This window comes from Oncorhynchus tshawytscha, linkage group LG16 (assembly GCF_018296145.1).
Source record: "Oncorhynchus tshawytscha isolate Ot180627B linkage group LG16, Otsh_v2.0, whole genome shotgun sequence".
In the NCBI taxonomy this organism is placed as follows: domain Eukaryota; kingdom Metazoa; phylum Chordata; class Actinopteri; order Salmoniformes; family Salmonidae; genus Oncorhynchus; species Oncorhynchus tshawytscha.
The window spans coordinates 33069655-33088364 of NC_056444.1; the positions used below are offsets into that span (position 1 = coordinate 33069655).

An 18710-nucleotide genomic window follows, 5' to 3' on the forward strand; every position below is an offset into this window, starting at 1 on the left:
AACATATATCAGCTTCACGGTTTACTTTTGTAACACGGGGTAAACAAATTAAATCAGTTTTGATATACAGCTTATTAATGTTATTGAGTGAGCAGTAGGCTAAGTAAATATGAGAGGTTGTGAAGTGAGTTTCTCAACTCCCATAGGGGAGTTCTGTGTCAGTACCTGGTGATTAACACTAGAGGGTACTGTTTGTTGAGAAAACAGCTCTGTGTGTGGCAGTTAATGGGAATCAGTTCAGCTCTGTGTCCTGGTGACTATTCTGTGTTGCTTGCTGATTTTAAGACTGTCTTTTCTGGGATTTGGACCCATAGCGGTTAACCAGTCCTTCATTCACTACACTTCAATGGGTGTAATGTCCCAGAGTCCACACAAGACCGAACAGCCATCCTCATTTGAGTTTTCGTTACCGTCAGTTGCTCATCTTTCCTTTATTGCATCACCTTTATCCACTTGATTCTAATAGAGTAAATATAGACATGATGGCATTGGGGTGATAATCCCCCCCCCTCTCTGTTAGTATGAGTGACGAGGTGTTTAGCTGCTCTCTGTGTACTGTCATGTGAATATCATGCTTAAAGCATGGAGGATGGCCCGTTGGCTGCCCTGTTGACAGGACAGAAGCGTTCGTTCTACCGGCCTACAGCCAGAACATTCCTTCCCCCTGGCATCGACACAGAGGACAGATTTAACTTCCCTTCATCAACCCGATACTACAGTGCAACCTCCTTTCTCCATCACTTCCTATATGTTACACCTACTATATGTTCCTATGGGTTGTTGATATGATGAGAATCTTAGAATAGCCCAGTGGTCCATGTCAGACCTTGACTGCCATGATTTTGTCACCCCTACACCTTCTGGAGAATGTCCCTGTCAGTTTCCACTCGACATTAATACATGTATGTCAAAGGGACTCAGAATATATGGCTGCCTTACCCTTCAACATGACCAAGTTTTTAATGATGGAACCAGCAACACTGAGAGAATATTACCTAGCTACAGTTAGTTACTTTCTAGAAAACTTGGCGCAAAGTGTGCGCGTGTGTTGAGGTAGTTAGGTGTCCGAGGGGATTTTTGCCCTGTGACAGCTGACTTGATCCCTACGAGTTGAGAGAGACTGAGTGAGTGAAGTCAATTTCTATTTCTGGGAGATTGAGTGCTATCAAAGCACCAGCCAAGAGGCCATAAATGGCTGCCAGCGTCTCCAGTTACCTCCTGCTGGTTTTGGGCTGCGGATGCTACCACCCTCCGCTGAGGTGGAATTCGGACCTCTCCTCTCCAGACCCCCACAGCCATGTTAGGACTAAGGCCAGGGCCGTATGTATCAAGCCTCCGAGTAGAAGGGTTGACCCCCCCCTCCTTGTAATCTTATTTGTTGTGATCGAAAAGGGGAAACTGATCGTAGATTGAGCGTGGCGTTTGCAACACCACGGTTCTGAGTTCGATTTGCCCCAAAAAATGGATGCGCTCCCCATTGTAATTCCAGAGCGTCTGCTAAATGACTAAAATGTAAATGTATTGTCCCAGCCAGGTAAAACATCCAGGGATAAATAGAAATGCCGGGATACTAAGACTGGCACCTCAAGTCAAGAGGTCATATTCAGACTGAATATTTCTACACGTCCTGTATCAAATTAACTTTGAATTTCGTGTGGTGTATACGCTGTGGTGTGACACTGGTACTTTTAGTACATGTGTTGTTTCAAGTGGCTTCTATCTGTAGAGTGTGACTGGTTGATGGTCTGAGTAGACATACACCTGGGACGAGAATCAAGATCGCCTCAAGGGATGTAAGGATCAAAGAAGTTGTGCTATATATTCAACAGCTGAACGATGAATATGGATACATTACTACCTCAAACACTTAATCTGCAAAAATGACAAGTGAATTAGTGTGGGGGGGGATACAGGCTACATTTCTCATCTGATAGTGGGGTGGTAGATGCTTAGTGTTCCCTGTATGGCTCAGTTCCCTACATAGTACATTCAACATTTACACACACCACATACCCATCAGCTCAGACAGGCCCAGCTCAGAGGCCCAGCTCATGAGCTCCGTCAGCAGCAGATTTGAATTTGCAATGGACAATAAATGTGTTTTATGCAACAAATGTTATCGCATCGATTCTGTCTCTAATCAAACCGAATCGCACCGACTCGTTTCAAACTAAAATGCATCTTTCCCGTATCAGAGCCCATGGATCTAGATGCGTATCGAATCATCTCGAAAGGGAAACATGCACATCCCTAACAGCCTCTTCAACCACCCCTTTACCTCCTTGTCCTTACTTCAAAATGTTCCTGGTCACCCCCCTCCTTTTTTTGGTTACAACATTATTCCATATGTCTTATTTCACAGATTTGATGTCTTAACTATTATTCTATAATGTAGAACATAGTAAAAATAAAGAAAAACCCTTGAATGTACCAGTCAAAAACTTTTGACTGGTACTGTATGTCTAAGTGTTTAATTCATTGTGGGAAAACTACACTGAACAAAAACATAAAATGCAACATGCACTTATTATTAAGATTTTACTGAGTTACAGATCATAAAAGGAAATCAGTCAATTGAAATAATACATTGACTCTGAATACAGATATGCATCTGTTGGTCAGACACTGTAAGTAAAAAAAAAAAAAGGTAGGGGCGTGGATCAGATAACCAGTCAGTATGGTGTGACCACCTCATGCAGCGCAACACATCTCCTTCGCATAGAGTTGATCAGGCTGTTGATTGTGGCCTGTGGAATGTTGTCCCACTCCTCTTCAATGGCTGTGAGAAGTTGCTGAATATTGGCGGGAACTGGAACACACTTTCGTACAAGTCGATCCAGAGCATCCCAAACATGCTCAATAGGTGACATGTCTGAGTATCCTTGCGACCTGGGGCTGTGCATTATCATGCTAAAACATGAGTGAATGGTGACGGATGAATGACACGACAATGGGCCTCATGATCCTGTTATGGTGACTCTGTGCATTTAAATTGCCATCTCAATTGTGTTTGTTTGTCCGTAGCTTATTCCAGCCCATACCATAACCCCACCGCCACAATAGGGTGTGGGCTAGCGCGGTTACACATGGTCTGCGGTTGTGAGATCGGTTGGAAGTACTGCCATATTCTCTAAAACAACGTTGGAGATGCCCCCCCCATACCATCCTCTCTTCTGTGTTTTGATTGATCTAGCCTGAGTGGGAAAGCACCGTTCTAAATTTGTCAGCTCCCTGAATCATGCCTGCTGCAGATATAACTGCCACACATGGGGGAGGGGGAGCGAGAGGGGGGGGTGACCGTCGTTCTAACGGTGCTGGCAACTCGTGCATCATGTCAGTCGTGTCCTACTAGCCCTCCTGTGCTTAGCTTTGATCTTCTCCCAGACCCACTGTGGAACTATCCGGCCCCCAAAGAACCAACACACTAGAGACCTACCCCCACGGACTTGCCCCCAGAAGACCTACCCTAACCTAGGAACTACTACCAACAGACCTACCCCAGCCCAGGAAAACCTACGCCAGAAGACCTACCCCAGCCCAGGCACTACACTGTCACGTCTAATCTGAGAGGAAAACTGAAGTAAGGAGTTGAGTTGGGGAAATGTTGGGGGAAGGTTTGTGAGGAGAAGATACCCTTTTTAGTAACCACATTGAAATACTGACTGGCTTCTAAAAGCCTTTATACGTTTTGAATGGAATGCTTGCTGGGCTGTCGTTGGGTATTTTATATTATTATTATACATGTTCAGTGAAGAGGTGGTCTGATTTGATATGATCGCAGGCTGGATGACCCCTATCTATTGGAAGTGAACTGGTTTGATGGACCATGAGGAAGGGCGAGCTTGCGGCGAAATGGGGTGTTGCTGAACCCAATGGTATTCTGGAACAGTCCGTATCCTCATTCTGGTTGATTGGAACAGCCCTTGTTGGAACCCATTCTCGTTCTCTCCTCACATTCCCAATTTCATTCTGGTACCTGCCTGTTTGTCTTGGAGCTGCACAGCAACTGACCTATCCTAACCTAACCTAGTCCAGGACTCTTCCTCCCAGACCCGTTAGAAGTAGATGACATGCACAGATTTTCAGCTTAAATCAGAAAATGTACATAGTCAGTTTGATGCTGAACTTTTGTCCACCTTTTGTTGACCAGTATAGCGTTTTATAAAATCCTTATGAAGATTCTTAATGCTCTGAAAAAGTGACAGCCCTATGACATGTGCAATCCACTTTCTCGTGAGATGTGGATCTTTCCACGCTCGTATACAGCTTCAGATGGATTATTGCGAAAAGCTTTAGAATAGGTCAAATTGAGATTTGGGTAGTTGGTTTGTCTGTGTGTGTGTGTGTGTGTGTGTGAGAGACAGTAAAGGACTGGGACACAGCTCTGTCATGACCTGACAGTACAGCTGCACATTGTCCTGCACCTGTTCTGTTCTCTCGGTCAGGATCAGAATACACAGGACAGAAATAGAGCACAACTGCCCTGGCGAGGAACGCGCGCATGCTTGCTCATAGGACTATGGCAACATAAACAAATGTAGGGTTGGGAATTGCCAGGGACCTCATGCTACAAAGTCATCACAATACTTAGTATCAATTCTGTATGTATTGCGATTCGATACTGTAACTTTGTGATTTGATGTTCCAAACATATTACTCACTATGCTTTGTCTGCTGCTGAGAGACAGCGCATGTGAAAATGTAGTTCTCATCGGTCATGGAAATAATTGCTGAAAACATGTTGGCTCACTATTTTAAAAAGATTGAGAACAAGCTATAGGATGAAAAATACAAGAGTTTTAGCGCAAGTACAGCCAACTAGCACTTCTGTGGCAAAAGACTATTCATTGATTTGTGTAATGTAGATTTTTATAGATCTCATCCTAGATCAGTACCGTCCTAGATCAGTACCACATTAAGATGGCTTTGCGTATACAAATCCAGAGTTTAAATATGATCTTGAGGCCGATTTAACACTGAGGGCACTTCATTATTTACTTAACATCTCTCAGATGGATATCACCTGTGGCCTGGACAAGACACCTCCTTAAGTGTGTGTCGTATCCTGTGTACTTACGTGTCTATTTAGCACCATTCCATAAATACCCAGTTTAAGCGTTATCTAACGGATCTAATTTCCGGGTGGCTTCAGGCTTGGGTGTGAGAGAGTCCTGATGCCGTCCCTGTTCAGCCCCCCTCTCCCCCCCCAATTAGCCTTTCACCACCTTTACTTTGTTGCCATGGCATCTACCATCAGCTGTTTGTAATAGAGGCCGAGCCCCAGGAATTCACCCTCCGTGACCATCCAATCTTTCCAGGCGTTTACTGGAAGCACTTATATACTGTAGCTGTTGTCTTGGCAGAGACTGTTACTTCACACTCCGATCACTTCATGTGATGACCCTGGGAGAAGTCCATTTAAATGGATCCTTCTGAGAAAGAACTAGATGTTTTGTGTGTTATACTAGAGCAATTTAAGATTGCAAATCGTCTCCCACTGCAATGAGTGCTGACATGATGACCCTCACATCTCTCTCCAATTTGAATAAAGTTGCCCATGCAATCTGAGGATAGATGCGGATGTAGACTGGATTGTAGAGCTTGTTTACCTCGGCCCTGCCAGGAACAGAAACGAATCCTATCACCATGCATCTCTCAGCCAAGTGAGGAAGTAGACGCACTGTTGTGGACAGGAGAGTACTCCAACTTGACATGTCTCATGTTGTTGACCTTCTCTTCATTTAGCTTGGTGATATCTTTGTCATCACACACTCCCAATAGATCTGTTATTAATAAGAGGTTTGTTTTTGACGGCCTTGTTTGGTCTCTCCAGTGATGGGTGTCCATAGAGAAGACTGGCAGCAGAACAGAATGTTCAAGAGTACTGACAACAAATCGCCTGGTCTTAAGGACATGTGAGACTAACAAGAACTACTGCTATGTGCAATAGATCACCTGCTAGGCGTGTAATCGTTAGAAAACAAACCTAAAGTGAAGTTCAGAGATGACAGAGCGTCCAACGGTTGCAACCGACAACGTTTGTTTTGGTCCGTCTTGTCATTTAAGATGGGTTGGGACTGGGGAGGCCTCGTGTTCAGATCAGGGTTGTGTTGAGAGTGTCACACAATAGCTAAGTGTTTTGCAATAGGACATCTGTTCTTCTTGGAACCTCCCCTGTTTCACTCAGGTTCAAGCGTGGGTCTGTCTCCCTATTGAACTGGATCCTGGCCTACCTGACTGTGTAGTGTAGGCTCTCTAATGGCCGTCCTGAGGTTAAGGGTCAGCTTATTGAGTGACATGTCCAACATCCCAACAGCCTGATGGTCCATGACACAGAGGTGGACCTGAGCCAGAGCCAGCCATGCAGGAGGAAGCCTCAGACCAAAGCCAGAGGAGAGTCTTAACAGATCTGTCTGGCTTTACCACGCAAGACATTGGCCATGTCAGAATACTTGCGTTCTTTAGACTGGGTGGTTAGTAATAGGTTCATCTTAAATATATCAAACTAAATCAATTGTTTTGGGACAAAACATTTGCTAAACCTCATCTAAATCTAGTAATGAATTATGTGTCGATCGAGCAAATTGAGATTAAACTGCTCGGTGTAACCCTAGATTGTAAACCGACATAGTCGAAACATATTGATTTAAACGGTAGCGAAAATGGGGAGAGGTCTGTCTGTAATAAAGCGCTGCTTTCTTGACATCATAATCCACCAAACCAGTCCTACAGGCCCTAGTTTTCACACCTAGATTACTGCCCTGTTATATGGTCAAGTGCTACAAATAAGGACATAGGCAAATGTATAGTGGCCCAAAACAGAGCAGCACATATGGCCCTTAAAAGTACACAGAGGGCTTACATCAAAAACATGCATGTCAACCTCTCCTGGCTCAAAGTAGAGAGATTGACTGACTGCATCACTACTGGTCTTTGAGTGGTATTGACGTATATTCAAAGTACCAAACTGTCTGTTCAAATGACTAGCACACATCTCAGACACCCATACATTACCCCTCAAGACATGCTACCAGGGGTCTCTTCACAGTCCCCAAGTCCAGGACAGAGGCTAGGGGAAACACACAGTACTATATACAGTGCCTTGCGAAAGTATTCGGCCCCCTTGAACTTTGCGACCTTTTGCCACATTTCAGGCTTCAAACATAAAGATATAAAACTGTATTTTTTTTGTGAAGAATCAACAACAAGTGGGACACAAACATGAAGTGGAACCACATTTATTGGATATTTCAAACTTTTTTAACAAATCAAAAACTGAAAAATTGGGCGTGCAAAATTATTCAGCCCCCTTAAGTTAATACTTTGTAGCGCAACCTTTTGCTGCGATTACAGCTGTAAGTCGCTTGGGGTATGTCTCTATCAGTTTTGCACATCGAGAGACTGACATTTTTTCCCATTCCTCCTTGCAAAACAGCTCGAGCTCAGTGAGGTTGGATGGAGAGCATTTGTGAACAGCAGTTTTCAGTTCTTTCCATAGATTCTCGATTGGATTCAGGTCTGGACTTTGACTTGGCCATTCTAACACCTGGATATGTTTATTTTTGAACCATTCCATTGTAGATTTTGCTTTATGTTTTGGATCATTGTCTTGTTGGAAGACAAATCTCCGTCCCAGTCTCAGGTCTTTTGCAGACTCCATCAGGTTTTCTTCCAGAATGGTCCTGTATTTGGCTCCATCCATCTTCCCATCAATTTTAACCATCTTCCCTGTCCCTGCTGAAGAAAAGCAGGCCCAAACCATGATGCTGCCACCACCATGTTTGACAGTGGGGATGGTGTGTTCAGGGTGATGAGCTGTGTTGCTTTTACGCCAAACATAACGTTTTGCATTGTTGCCAAAAAGTTCAATTTTGGTTTCATCTGACCAGAGCACCTTCTTCCACATGTTTGGTGTGTCTCCCAGGTGGCTTGTGGCAAACTTTAAACAACACTTTTTATGGATATCTTTAAGAAATGTCTTTCTTCTTGCCACTCTTCCATAAAGGCCAGATTTGTGCAATATACGACTGATTATTGTCCTATGGACAGAGTCTCCCACCTCAGCTGTAGATCCCTGCAGTTCATCCAGAGTGATCATCGGCCTCTTGGCTGCATCTCTGATCAGTCTTCTCCTTGTATGAGCTGAAAGTTTAGATGGACGGCCAGGTCTTGGTAGATTTGCAGTGGTCTGATACTCCTTCCATTTCAATATTATCGCTTGCACAGTGCTCCTTGGGATGTTTAAAGCTTGGGAAATATTTTGTATCCAAATCCGGCTTTAAACTTCTTCACAACAGTATCTCGGACCTGCCTGGTGTGTTCCTTGTTCTTCATGATGCTCTCTGCGCTTTTAATGGACCTCTGAGACTATCACAGTGCAGGTGCATTTATACGGAGACTTGATTACACACAGGTGGATTGTATTTATCATCATTAGTCATTTAGGTCAACATTGGATCATTCAGAGATCCTCACTGAACTTCTGGAGAGAGTTTGCTGCACTGAAAGTAAAAGGGGCTGAATAATTTTGCACACCCAATTTTTCAGTTTTTGATTTGTTAAAAAAGTTTGAAATATCCAATAAATGTCATTCCACTTCATGATTGTGTCCCACTTGTTGTTGATTCTTCACAAAAAAATACAGTTTTATATCTTTATGTTTGAAGCCTGAAATGTGGCAAAAGGTCGCAAAGTTCAAGGGGGCCGAATACTTTCGCAAGGCACTGTAGAGCCATGACTACATAGAATGCTCTCCCACCTCAGGTAACTCAAGCTAGCAATAAAATCAGATAAATGAATTTGTATTACTTATTGTTTTGGACCCCAGGAAGAGTAGCTGCTGCCTTGGCAACAGCAAATGGGGAGCCTAATAAATGACTAGATACTAAATGATAGGCATCTTGAGTATGCCAGGATGTTATACTCATTTTGGCTTTTCATCTAGTACAATTCGCTGCACACTAATGAGGAAGACAACAGCTGATAATCTGATATGGTGACGCGCTGTACCAAAATGAACGAATAGCAGGAATCCATGCAATTGTGCAATAGGTGACGCGTTCTCAATGTGGATGACATGGTATATTATTTGTTGCTTACTGCATTTGATTTTACTGTACAATATGTTCTAAGTAGTATGTAGTGTGATTAGTACACAGTATGCAGTTTAAGTAGGCATGACAGATTTTTCACATTTCTGACTTTTTACACCATACATTTTCCCTGACACCCAAAAGTACTCGTTACATTTTGACAGGAAAATGGTCCAATTCACACACTTATCAAGAGATCATCCCTACAGCCTCTGATCTGGCGGAGTGTATGAGTGTGCCCCTGCCTCTCCGTCAATAAATAAAAAAATAGAAAATTGTGCCGCCTGGTTTGCTTAATATAAGGAATTTGAAGTGGTTTATACTTTGGATTCTTAAGTATATTTACAACCAAATATTTGTAGACCTTTACCCAAGTAGTATTTTACTGGGTGACTTTTACTTGAGTCATTTTCTATTACATTATCTTTACTTTTAGTATGACAGTTGAGTACCTTTTCCACCACTGCGTATATGAACTAACTCTAACTCTGTAAAATCTTGGAAATTGTTGCATTATTTTCTGTTCAGTGTGTGCGCGCATGCATATATACATACATACATACATGCATACATACATACATACATACATACATACAGTACCAGTCAAAAGTTTAGACACCTACTCATTCAAGTTTTTTAAAGTTTTTTAATTAATTTTTTTACGATTTTCTACATTGTAGAATAATAGTGAAGACAAACTAGGAAATAACACATATGGAATCATGTAGTAACCAAAAAGTGTTTAACAAATTTGAGATTCTTCAAAGTAGCCACCCTTTGCCTTGATGACAGCTTTGCACACCATTCTCTCAACCAGCTTCATGAGGCAATGCTACCAAATACACTCCAATAGTATGTAAACTTCTGACCCACTGGGAATGTGATGAAAGAAACAAAAGCTGAAATAAATCATTCTCTCAGTTACACCAGCTCTGTCAGGAGGAATGGGCCAAAATTCACCCGACTTATTGTGGGAAGCTTGTGGAAGGCTACCCGAAACGTTTGTCCCAAGTTAAACAATTTAAAGGCAGTGCTACCAAATACTAATTGAGTGTATGTAAACTTCTGACCCACTGGGTATGTGATGAAATAGATAAATCATTCTCTCTGCTATTATTCTGACATTTCACATTCTTAAAATAAAGTGGTGATCTTAACTGACCTAAAACAGGGATTTTTTTTTAACCAGGATTAAATATCAGGAATTGTGAAAAACTGAGTTTAAATGTATTTGGCTAAGGTGTATGTAAACTTCCAACTTCAACTGTATATATGTATGTATATAATTTATTCTAATCAATTTTGTACTTATAGCATTATTTATGCACTTTCTGACCTACATGTACATGTTAGTAATTCAGCAGACACTATCTTATTCAGAGCGACTTAGTGCATTCATCTTAAGACTGCTAGGTGGGACAACCACATGTCACGGGCATAGTAAGTACAATTTTCCTCAAAGTAGTTATCAGCAAAGTACTTTGCTTGTAACTTAAATGTCACGAGAGGGTAGAACACGTTTCAAATGTGCTTGTTACACTGAGCTGGTTGTAATCGAAGATATCAATGTGAGTATGTTATGATTTGAAACATATTGGTGACATTTGGACTGTAAGGTTGCGTAGAATAGCAGAAGTGTCAACATTGCGCTGTGTAGAATAGCTGAGGTAAGCGGTCATACTGTATTCTTGTAGACAGCAGCGATGATGTATAGAGGGATCTATAAACAGCTGTGGCACACATGCGCGCGCACAATTGTCATAGACGGATTTAAATGGCATGTAAGCCATAGCACAGACAACTGACTCCGATAGTCACCACACACAGAGAGGGAGATTGGACAGTCTCGGCAAGCTAGGATACATTTTCCTACAGGTGTGGAGGGAGAGAGCAGAGCTCCGAGGAAGTGCCTTCCAATGTGCGTGATCTATCTCTGTATCCAGGATCCCCTGGGGTTTAGCCTCCTGTCTGGTAGCACTTATTCCAGTTCTAACAGTAACATCAGGACTGTCAGCTCTGCTGCTTATAAATGGAACAGACCCTTACCAGATCTGATGATGTGTTGATTTGGGTTCTGGCTGCACTGTTTAGAATCATTTTGGAATGTACTGTGATTCTATTTTTTTATTTTTTTTTAATCAAAGTTTCACCAGCTGCACAGGGCTTTTAAAGGGGGATTCATTTGAGAAACAAATGAGGGGAGAAAGGTCTGGGAACAGACAGGGAGAGGAGGACTGGAATTTGTAACATGTCTACGTTCCAATGGAGCTTCATTTGAGCTCCATTTTAAATTGGTCTAACTTATTGTGCCCTACATCTCATTGAATTAGTATGGCCCTTTCCTTGTTTTTATGGTTATTTAACGCCATAGGAAGAGAGCTGAGCAAATAGTGTCAAAGTAACCGGTCAAAGGTTGATGGGGATATGAAATATGCCGACTTTCTGGTATATTACTGTACTATTCTGGCATCTACCCTAAAACATTCCTTTTGTGTATTGAGTTTCCACACAGTCATTTCTCTGGGAATAGGTACAGCTTCTCGGTCTTGGCCAGCAGAATCTTCTGGTGTTTCAGTTCATTTGTCTTCCAATGGCACAACCCCCTACCTGCTGGCTGACCTTTTGACTGTTATGGCCTTGATTCTGGCTGACCAGTGGCTGAAAAATGAAAGATGCTAAATAAAGGGTTCCGAAATCGCCATCTGTCCTAGTCCCAGCTTTTCCCATACACTAAACAAAAATGGGATGACAGTTCCTGGGAAGATTGCCGGGTGGGAATGGAATGGGAAGAACACCAGGAATGCTTTGGCAGATGGGATCGGTCGGGGCCTCCCGAGTGGCGCAGTGGTCTGTGGCGCAGTGGTCTAAGGCACTGCGGCGCAATGCTAGAGGCGTCAGTACAGACCCAGGTTCGTTGGTGTGGTTGGCTTCCGGGCTAAGCGGGCGGGTGTTAAGAGCGTGGTTAGGCGGGTCATTTTGAAGGACGCATGACTCAACCTTCACCTTCCGAGCCCGTTGGGGAATTTCAGCGACGAGACAAGATCGAAACTGGTGAGGAAAAAAGGCGTAAAAATAATAATTTAAAAATGGGTTTGGTGAAGTGTGCAGGTGGTTGCGTTCCACCTTTTTCTCTCTTCTGTGGAACTATTTCTCAAGGTCTACAGTAAATTCAAATCTCATGACTGGTTTCAACTCTCGAGCTGCATGCTGTTGACCAACACTGTGGGGGTAGTTGGCACACACTGTTAGGGATCTCTAAAGAGCATTCAACCTTGAGCCATCGAGAGCCACTTCTTAGGGAAGTTTTTATCTGGGTTATCTTGGTTAAGTCTGTCAAGGGGTGGGGCAACAGGGCATAGCTAGCTAGTGTTTACGGATGGAGTTGGACGAAGTTATCTTGGTCCTTCTATTTGTGGCAGTTGTATCTGAGAAAAGGCTTGTGTACAGTAAGCTGAGGCCAGGATCTGTTTGGAAAGTTTGAAGTTTGTGTGTACTGCCTTGGACATTGCCATGGTCTGGTCTTTTGGACTAATACACATTGTTCTTGGATATTACTGGTCTTGGTCCCAATAGAGATGGTCTGGGTAAGTCCAGACCAGGCCTGGGTACCAGCCAGTGAACTGTGACGGTAAATATCCAGTCAGTGACCTCTGCTGCCCAGCCACTCAGCTAACACCTCACCTTATTAGGGTAGCTTGAACCGAGTGAGCTGGCTACAAACAAGGCCAACCCATCTTCCAGTGTGTCAGAGTGCGTGCATGTTTTGAAGGGAATGTGCCTGACCTTGTGCAGTTCTCTGACTGCCCAAGGACCAATGACTGTTATGACAAGCAAACTGGGACAGTAAATTTAGACCATTGGTCCTTCTACAAGTGTCTGAGGAAATGTAGCACTCCCAAATACTTCCCCATGTGGACTGTCCCTAATGGCACCCTATTCCCTATGAAGTGCACAACTTTTGGCAATCTAGCCCTTTTTCTTCTTACCCAGAGTCCGATCAACTCACGGTTACTATTTTTATTTCTCTGTGTGCAGTTGGAATGAACTTGAAGGTAGGCAATAACTGGAAGTCTACAAGAACCGCTAGCATGGTAATCCAATTGCGCTGACGCTAGTTAGCAACTTCCTTCAAATTGCATGCAGGGAACTAAAAAATGGAATCTGTGAAAGCGGAAAGTGGGAGAATTGTTGCGCTATCCCTTTAAAAGCAGTCTTGGCAGAAAAAATGATATTTTTTGCAGTGGCAGCTAAATTGAAGGGGAACTATCTTTACCTCTTCATGCTATGCCTACCTTCTGTATTAGTTTCTGGTTCTGTTTGAGTGATGGACTCTGGGCTGAGCACTGCTATGTGTCTGTAGAGACAACATGGCCAAACGTGCTGGACCCCTCCATCGTTAATTTGCCAGAAGAGAGGGATATACAGCATTTCCTGTGGGAGAAACAGTAAATCTGGGCTTTATTTCTGAGGGGGAGGCCTGGGATGAGAGGTTGAGTTCTGGGCCCAGATTATGAGACAAACCTGCTAACGCACGCATACACACACTATCAACGGGCTTGAGGAGAGACGCTGGGGTCATTTAAAGTGCCATTGCTGTCACTGGATGTCTAAGTGTTTGTATACAGTAATTCAATTCTTATATTGAATTAATCTGACACCCGGGCATCTGTGTTGTGTATAATTGGTGGGGAGGTGTGGACATGCTGCTGTTACGATGATAGAGGTCTCATCGTTGGCCTGTTTTTGTTCAACATTAAAAAAAAGTGATTTGCTTGGATTGCCTCAGAGCTGGCTTTTGGGTACTGATCAAATTCAAAATGTGTCAAATTGCTGGTGTTTGTTTAGTATTACAAACTCTTCCTCCTTCTCGTCTCCTTATCAGAAACTGTACTAACAAAGATCAAAATGACATGACCTTTCAGACAACAACAACAACATATGTGCAGCATCATACGCGTCTACATTTTTCAGACAGTAGAATTCTGCTTCGGCATAGAATGTTTGTTTCCCTGACAACAAACTTTTTTTTTATTAAAGAGTGGTTGTGCACAGGTAACTTGAGATTATTTGATTGACAGTTCTGGTTGCTTAGCGATTTGACGATGGTCCCGCTTCAAAAGCGGCATTCCTTTAGACAAAATGCCCGTTCAGTGGCACTTTGAAACTATATTCAGAGACGGTTTCGTTTTGGCATTTAAAAAGCCTTCGTGTACTCTTCAGGCAAACAAACATGCCATAGCCGAGACTCTTTCAAGGCACCACATTCCATATGTCTGAAAAGGTTATAACATTCATCTCTGGTGGTTTACCTTGAAGATTTGTTTTGGGATGCAGTTGCCAGATTGGGTCACCTTTTTGAGTGTAATCCTGTCTAGTGCCGAGCGACAATGTTTGACTGTCCTCATATCAGCAGCCAGGCGTGTAATTACAAGTTAGTGCCTCTCCATTGGACAACAGGACTGGTTACCAGATACTTCTGCGTGTGTGCATTAGTACTGATAAGTGTTAGCTTGGTCTGTTTTGTACAGTCTTGCCAATTCCTATGCTCATTTGTTGTCATGTTGTGACTAAACAGCACACAGATCTGGGAATGGGCTAGTTGACTGCCTCTGATTCCAAACTACATTTGGAATCATAGAGCTAGTACAGCAGGGGCCTTCAACCTTCTAGCCCAGGGACCCACTCCCAGGCAAACCGGCGACCCAGAGACCCCCCATCACATCTTATCGTCAGGTGAATGGCAAGGAGAAGTAATCATTTTAAAATTAATATATTTTTTGTAGATTATTAATATTTCGCCTTCCACACATTATAATATTGAAATATAAAGATGTTTTATTGTTAAAAACACTGGATAGGGGCAGTGAAATGCCATAGTAGTATAGCGTCTCCCTAGAGCAAATTAGGTTTAAGTGCCTTGCTCAAGGGGACATTGACAGATTTTTACCCTTATTCGAACTAGCGACCTTTTGGTTAGTGGCCCAACACTCTAGCCACTAGGGTACCTGTCACCCTTAGAAGAGGAAGTATAAACTTTAACGTAGCCTATTAGATAAAAATTTAACTTGGAACACCTTTTTGCTAATAACTAAATAAAGGTTGGTGAATTCATTCAGTCCAAGCTTACCGGCGTCACACGCGGCTGCCTTTTTAAAGCCTATGGCCGCATTCCTCTGCCCAGGCGTTGCTGACGCATGCCAGATCTTACAACGCATGGATAGGTATTTTATGTATCAGCTACCAGCATACGTTATAGCAATCTGGTTCCTGAAAGGCACAGTCGATGACATTGCATGCATCAACCAATGGTTGTGTGCCACGTCTGAGCAGGGGACCGCGACCATTGGCTCAATGTTAGGAGTTGAGGAATAAAGTTGACATTACCGACAGTAGAACATTTTTTGTATGTAATTCAACATGTTTGTTCTGTTGCTAGCGATATTCATAACGTTTAAAAAAAATATATATATATAGATTTTTGGTTCCAACCGAAGTGTCTTTGTGAGACGCTGAGTAGGTGCACGGACAATCTTTTCATGTTGTGTTCCCACCGTGAAGGATGGAGGTGTGGGGGTGCTTTGCTGGTGATGCTGTCTGTGATTGATTCAAATTCAAGGCACACATAACCAGCATGGCTACCACAGCATTCTGCAGCGATACGCCATCCCATCTGGTTTGGGCTTAGTCCCACTGTCATTTGTTTTTCAAAAGGACAATGACCCAAAACACACCTCCAGGCTGTGTAAAGGCTATTTGACCAAGAAGGAGAGGGATGGAGTGCTGCATCAGATGACCTGGCCTCCACAATCACCCGACCTCAACCCAATTGAGTTGGACTGGGATGAGTTGGACTGCCGAGAGAAGGAAAAGCAACCAACCAAGTGTTCAGCACATGTGGGAACTCCTCCAAGACTGTTGGAAAAGCATTCCAGGTGAAGCTGGTTGAGAGAGAACTTTGTACACGCTTGGCAATCAAGGCAAAGGGTGGCTACTTTGAAGAATCTCATATATATTTAGATTTGTTTAGCACTTTTTGGGGGGGGGTCTCTACATGATTCCATATGTGTTATTTCATAGTTTTGTCTTCACTATTATTCTTGAATGAGTAGGCGTGTCAACTTTTGACTGGTATATTTCCACTTTTTATATTTCCGTGAAGCCCTAGCACTCTCTCCACAGACCCCCGGTTGAATACCCCCGAGTTACAGTACAGGTGTTACAGCAGAGCCTGCGTTGGTTTGCCTGCCGATCCTCTGGCACCGTAGGGTCGTCATAGTTTAATGACTGATGTAATAGTACTGTTAGTCTGCAGGTCTGGTATGTATCAGATGGTGATAGACTTCTGTGGTCAAGGGGGACCAAAAGGCTTTGGTATCCTGTTCTGTTAGGCTGTTAGCCCCACCAAGCCCCTCTGTGGTGACCCAACCACACCTGTGTTCAAAAAGTGTTATTTTTTTTATTTGAATTTATTCCGCTGCACTTGATTGCGATTACCTGATGGAATGGGACCAATGGTATAGTCCCTAAAGTGCAATCCCTGCCCCATCTGGCACTCCGGACAGTCTCAATCAAATGCTAAAAGTTTTGGAAATTAAACCATAACATTAGAACCCAGGTCTGGACCCAGCAGGAGAGGCATCAGAGCAGAGCACAATGTCGGCTTCTTCCCAGGCTTCTCTCCAGACTCAACACTGCATTCCTCCAGTGACAGAGTCCAGTCCTCCTCCTCTATCTATATGGGGATGAATGTTAAGAGTGAGTATGGGTCTGCGGTGGTTATGGTTGTCCTGTGGCTGAGCTTGCAGGGTGTCCTGCTGCCACTAGGGACAGTAGAGAGCTAAAATGTTTCACCCGTTCAAGAAAATGCTTGTTGTTGTATTGGGTGTACGAGACGTGTTTCTCTAAGTATTTCCACAACTAATTGGTTTCATTGCTTTGTATTTCAATCTACATATTGGAATAAAACTGATCATTATCTAAAAATAAATTCCCATGTTGGGTCTCTAAGGTAGGTGGGTTTGGTGTTATTAGTGTATAGTAGACTACACACAAACGTATAGCTGTCTCACCTGCCATGTTACTTAGCTGTGAGTGTGTTGGTGTGCCCAGACCAGATGAGCTCACCACGGAGGGAAAGAGAAGAGTCCAAACCTGCCACCTCTAATAAACTGATCTGACGTCACACCTGGGTTCAAGTAGGATGTGTTTGGACACTGCTACTGCAGTGTTGGGTTGGTGACATCAGTTATTGCCTGAGGAATCAACGTAATTGTCTGTCTCTCCCTGTGTGTGTACCCTTAGTGTAAATCTGCAGGTCTGAACTTGTATCTTCTCTAGCCCTCTGACTATCTCATTCACTTTCTGTGATCACACACTACTGCTCTTTTGGATTCTCTAGGGATGGACGGCCATAGTTTTTACCATAATGATACGGTTAGTCGGATGGACAATCCCATGACTGGAGCTCCATAATCGTCTATTTCACATTCTCTCTGCCTCTCACCTTCCGTCTCTCTCTTAGCCTCTCCATCCCTCTGTCTCCCTTTCCTTTGCTCACTCTCTCTCTCTGCTCCTTCGTTTTGTCACCACTGAGAGATGAGTGGAATTTATCATCTAGCTGAGACTGTAATTTTGTCTTCTCATCTCTGTCTCTCTCTCTCTCTCACCCTCCCCTTGCTCTGTAGCGTCCCACTGCTGCCTTGTCACTGGGCCAAGAGAACACAGCAGCACATTCTCAGTACTTCCACTCTACAGTATATACCTTTCTGAGTCTGTCTGCAGGAGATAGAGGGACACCCAGCCTCTCGGGTCCAATCTGTGAGCCATGGGGCCTAGCTAATTTCTTGCCTGTAATCAGATTAGCAGGCACTGAGCAGCTTGAGTTAGGCTGCACTGGAGGATGTCTGTTTAGTATTAGCCGTTAGCCAGTTTGCTATTAGCGTTACTGCTGAAGGAGACTAGAGGGGAGCTGTCAAGAGACTCTGCTCCACTCTGACTGCACAGAGAGAACCAACGCTGCACTGCAGCCCCTACCACGCGCTACTACTGCTGATCGGGGATCAGCTCCCCCACTCTTTCTCTCCCTGCCCTTCTTTCTCTAACACTACCTGACTCACTCCCTTCTCCTTCTGCCTCTCTCTCTGTGCTGAGGGCAGCTCGTCCCGGGGCACAGACTGACTGCGTTTTTTGTTTCTCTGCATCACCTTGCAGTCAGTTGCCTGCCTGCGGGTCGGACTTCAGCACTTCTCTCTTTCCAGCTCTCTTTCTCTATCCCTCTTCTTCTATCTGTCCTCTGTACCTACCTGGTCTTGCAAGAATGTATCGGAACGCAAACCCGTGGATCTCAAACTACCTGAGCCATGTCAAGTTCTGCAGACAAGGTAAGATGGAGCTGGTGCTGAGGAGGGGGGCTTTGGGTCTGGGACTGAGGGGGCTTTGGGTCTGGGACTGAGGGGGCTTTGGGTCTGGGACTGAGGGGGCTTTGGGTCTGGGACTGAGGGGGCTTTGGGTCTGGGACTGAGGGGGCTTTGGGTCTGGGACTGAGGGGGGCTTTGGGTCTGGGACTGAGGGGGGCTTTGGGTCTGGGACTGAGGGGGCTTTGGGTCTGGGACTGAGGGG

The 18710-nt window shown here is 43.9% G+C and overlaps 1 protein-coding gene across 22 annotated transcripts in view; it reads left to right on the forward strand.

Moving 5' to 3' along the window:
* The window catches only part of svila (supervillin a), a 136182-nt gene that overhangs the window by 52775 nt on the left and 64697 nt on the right, over positions 1-18710 (forward strand). For 13 of the 22 annotated variants that reach the window (XM_042299110.1, XM_042299113.1, XM_042299111.1 and 10 more), the window contains exon 1: positions 18349-18472. The exons of 1 other annotated variant lie outside the window; for it this stretch is intronic. In XM_042299110.1, the coding sequence (XP_042155044.1) occupies positions 18409-18472 (64 nt within the window). In that variant the 5' untranslated portion in view covers positions 18349-18408. Of the gene's footprint in view, positions 1-3298; positions 3581-18347; positions 18473-18710 lie in introns of those variants that run through there. 8 more of the 22 variants (XM_042299114.1, XM_042299120.1, XM_042299121.1 and 5 more) reach the window with 4 other exon arrangements.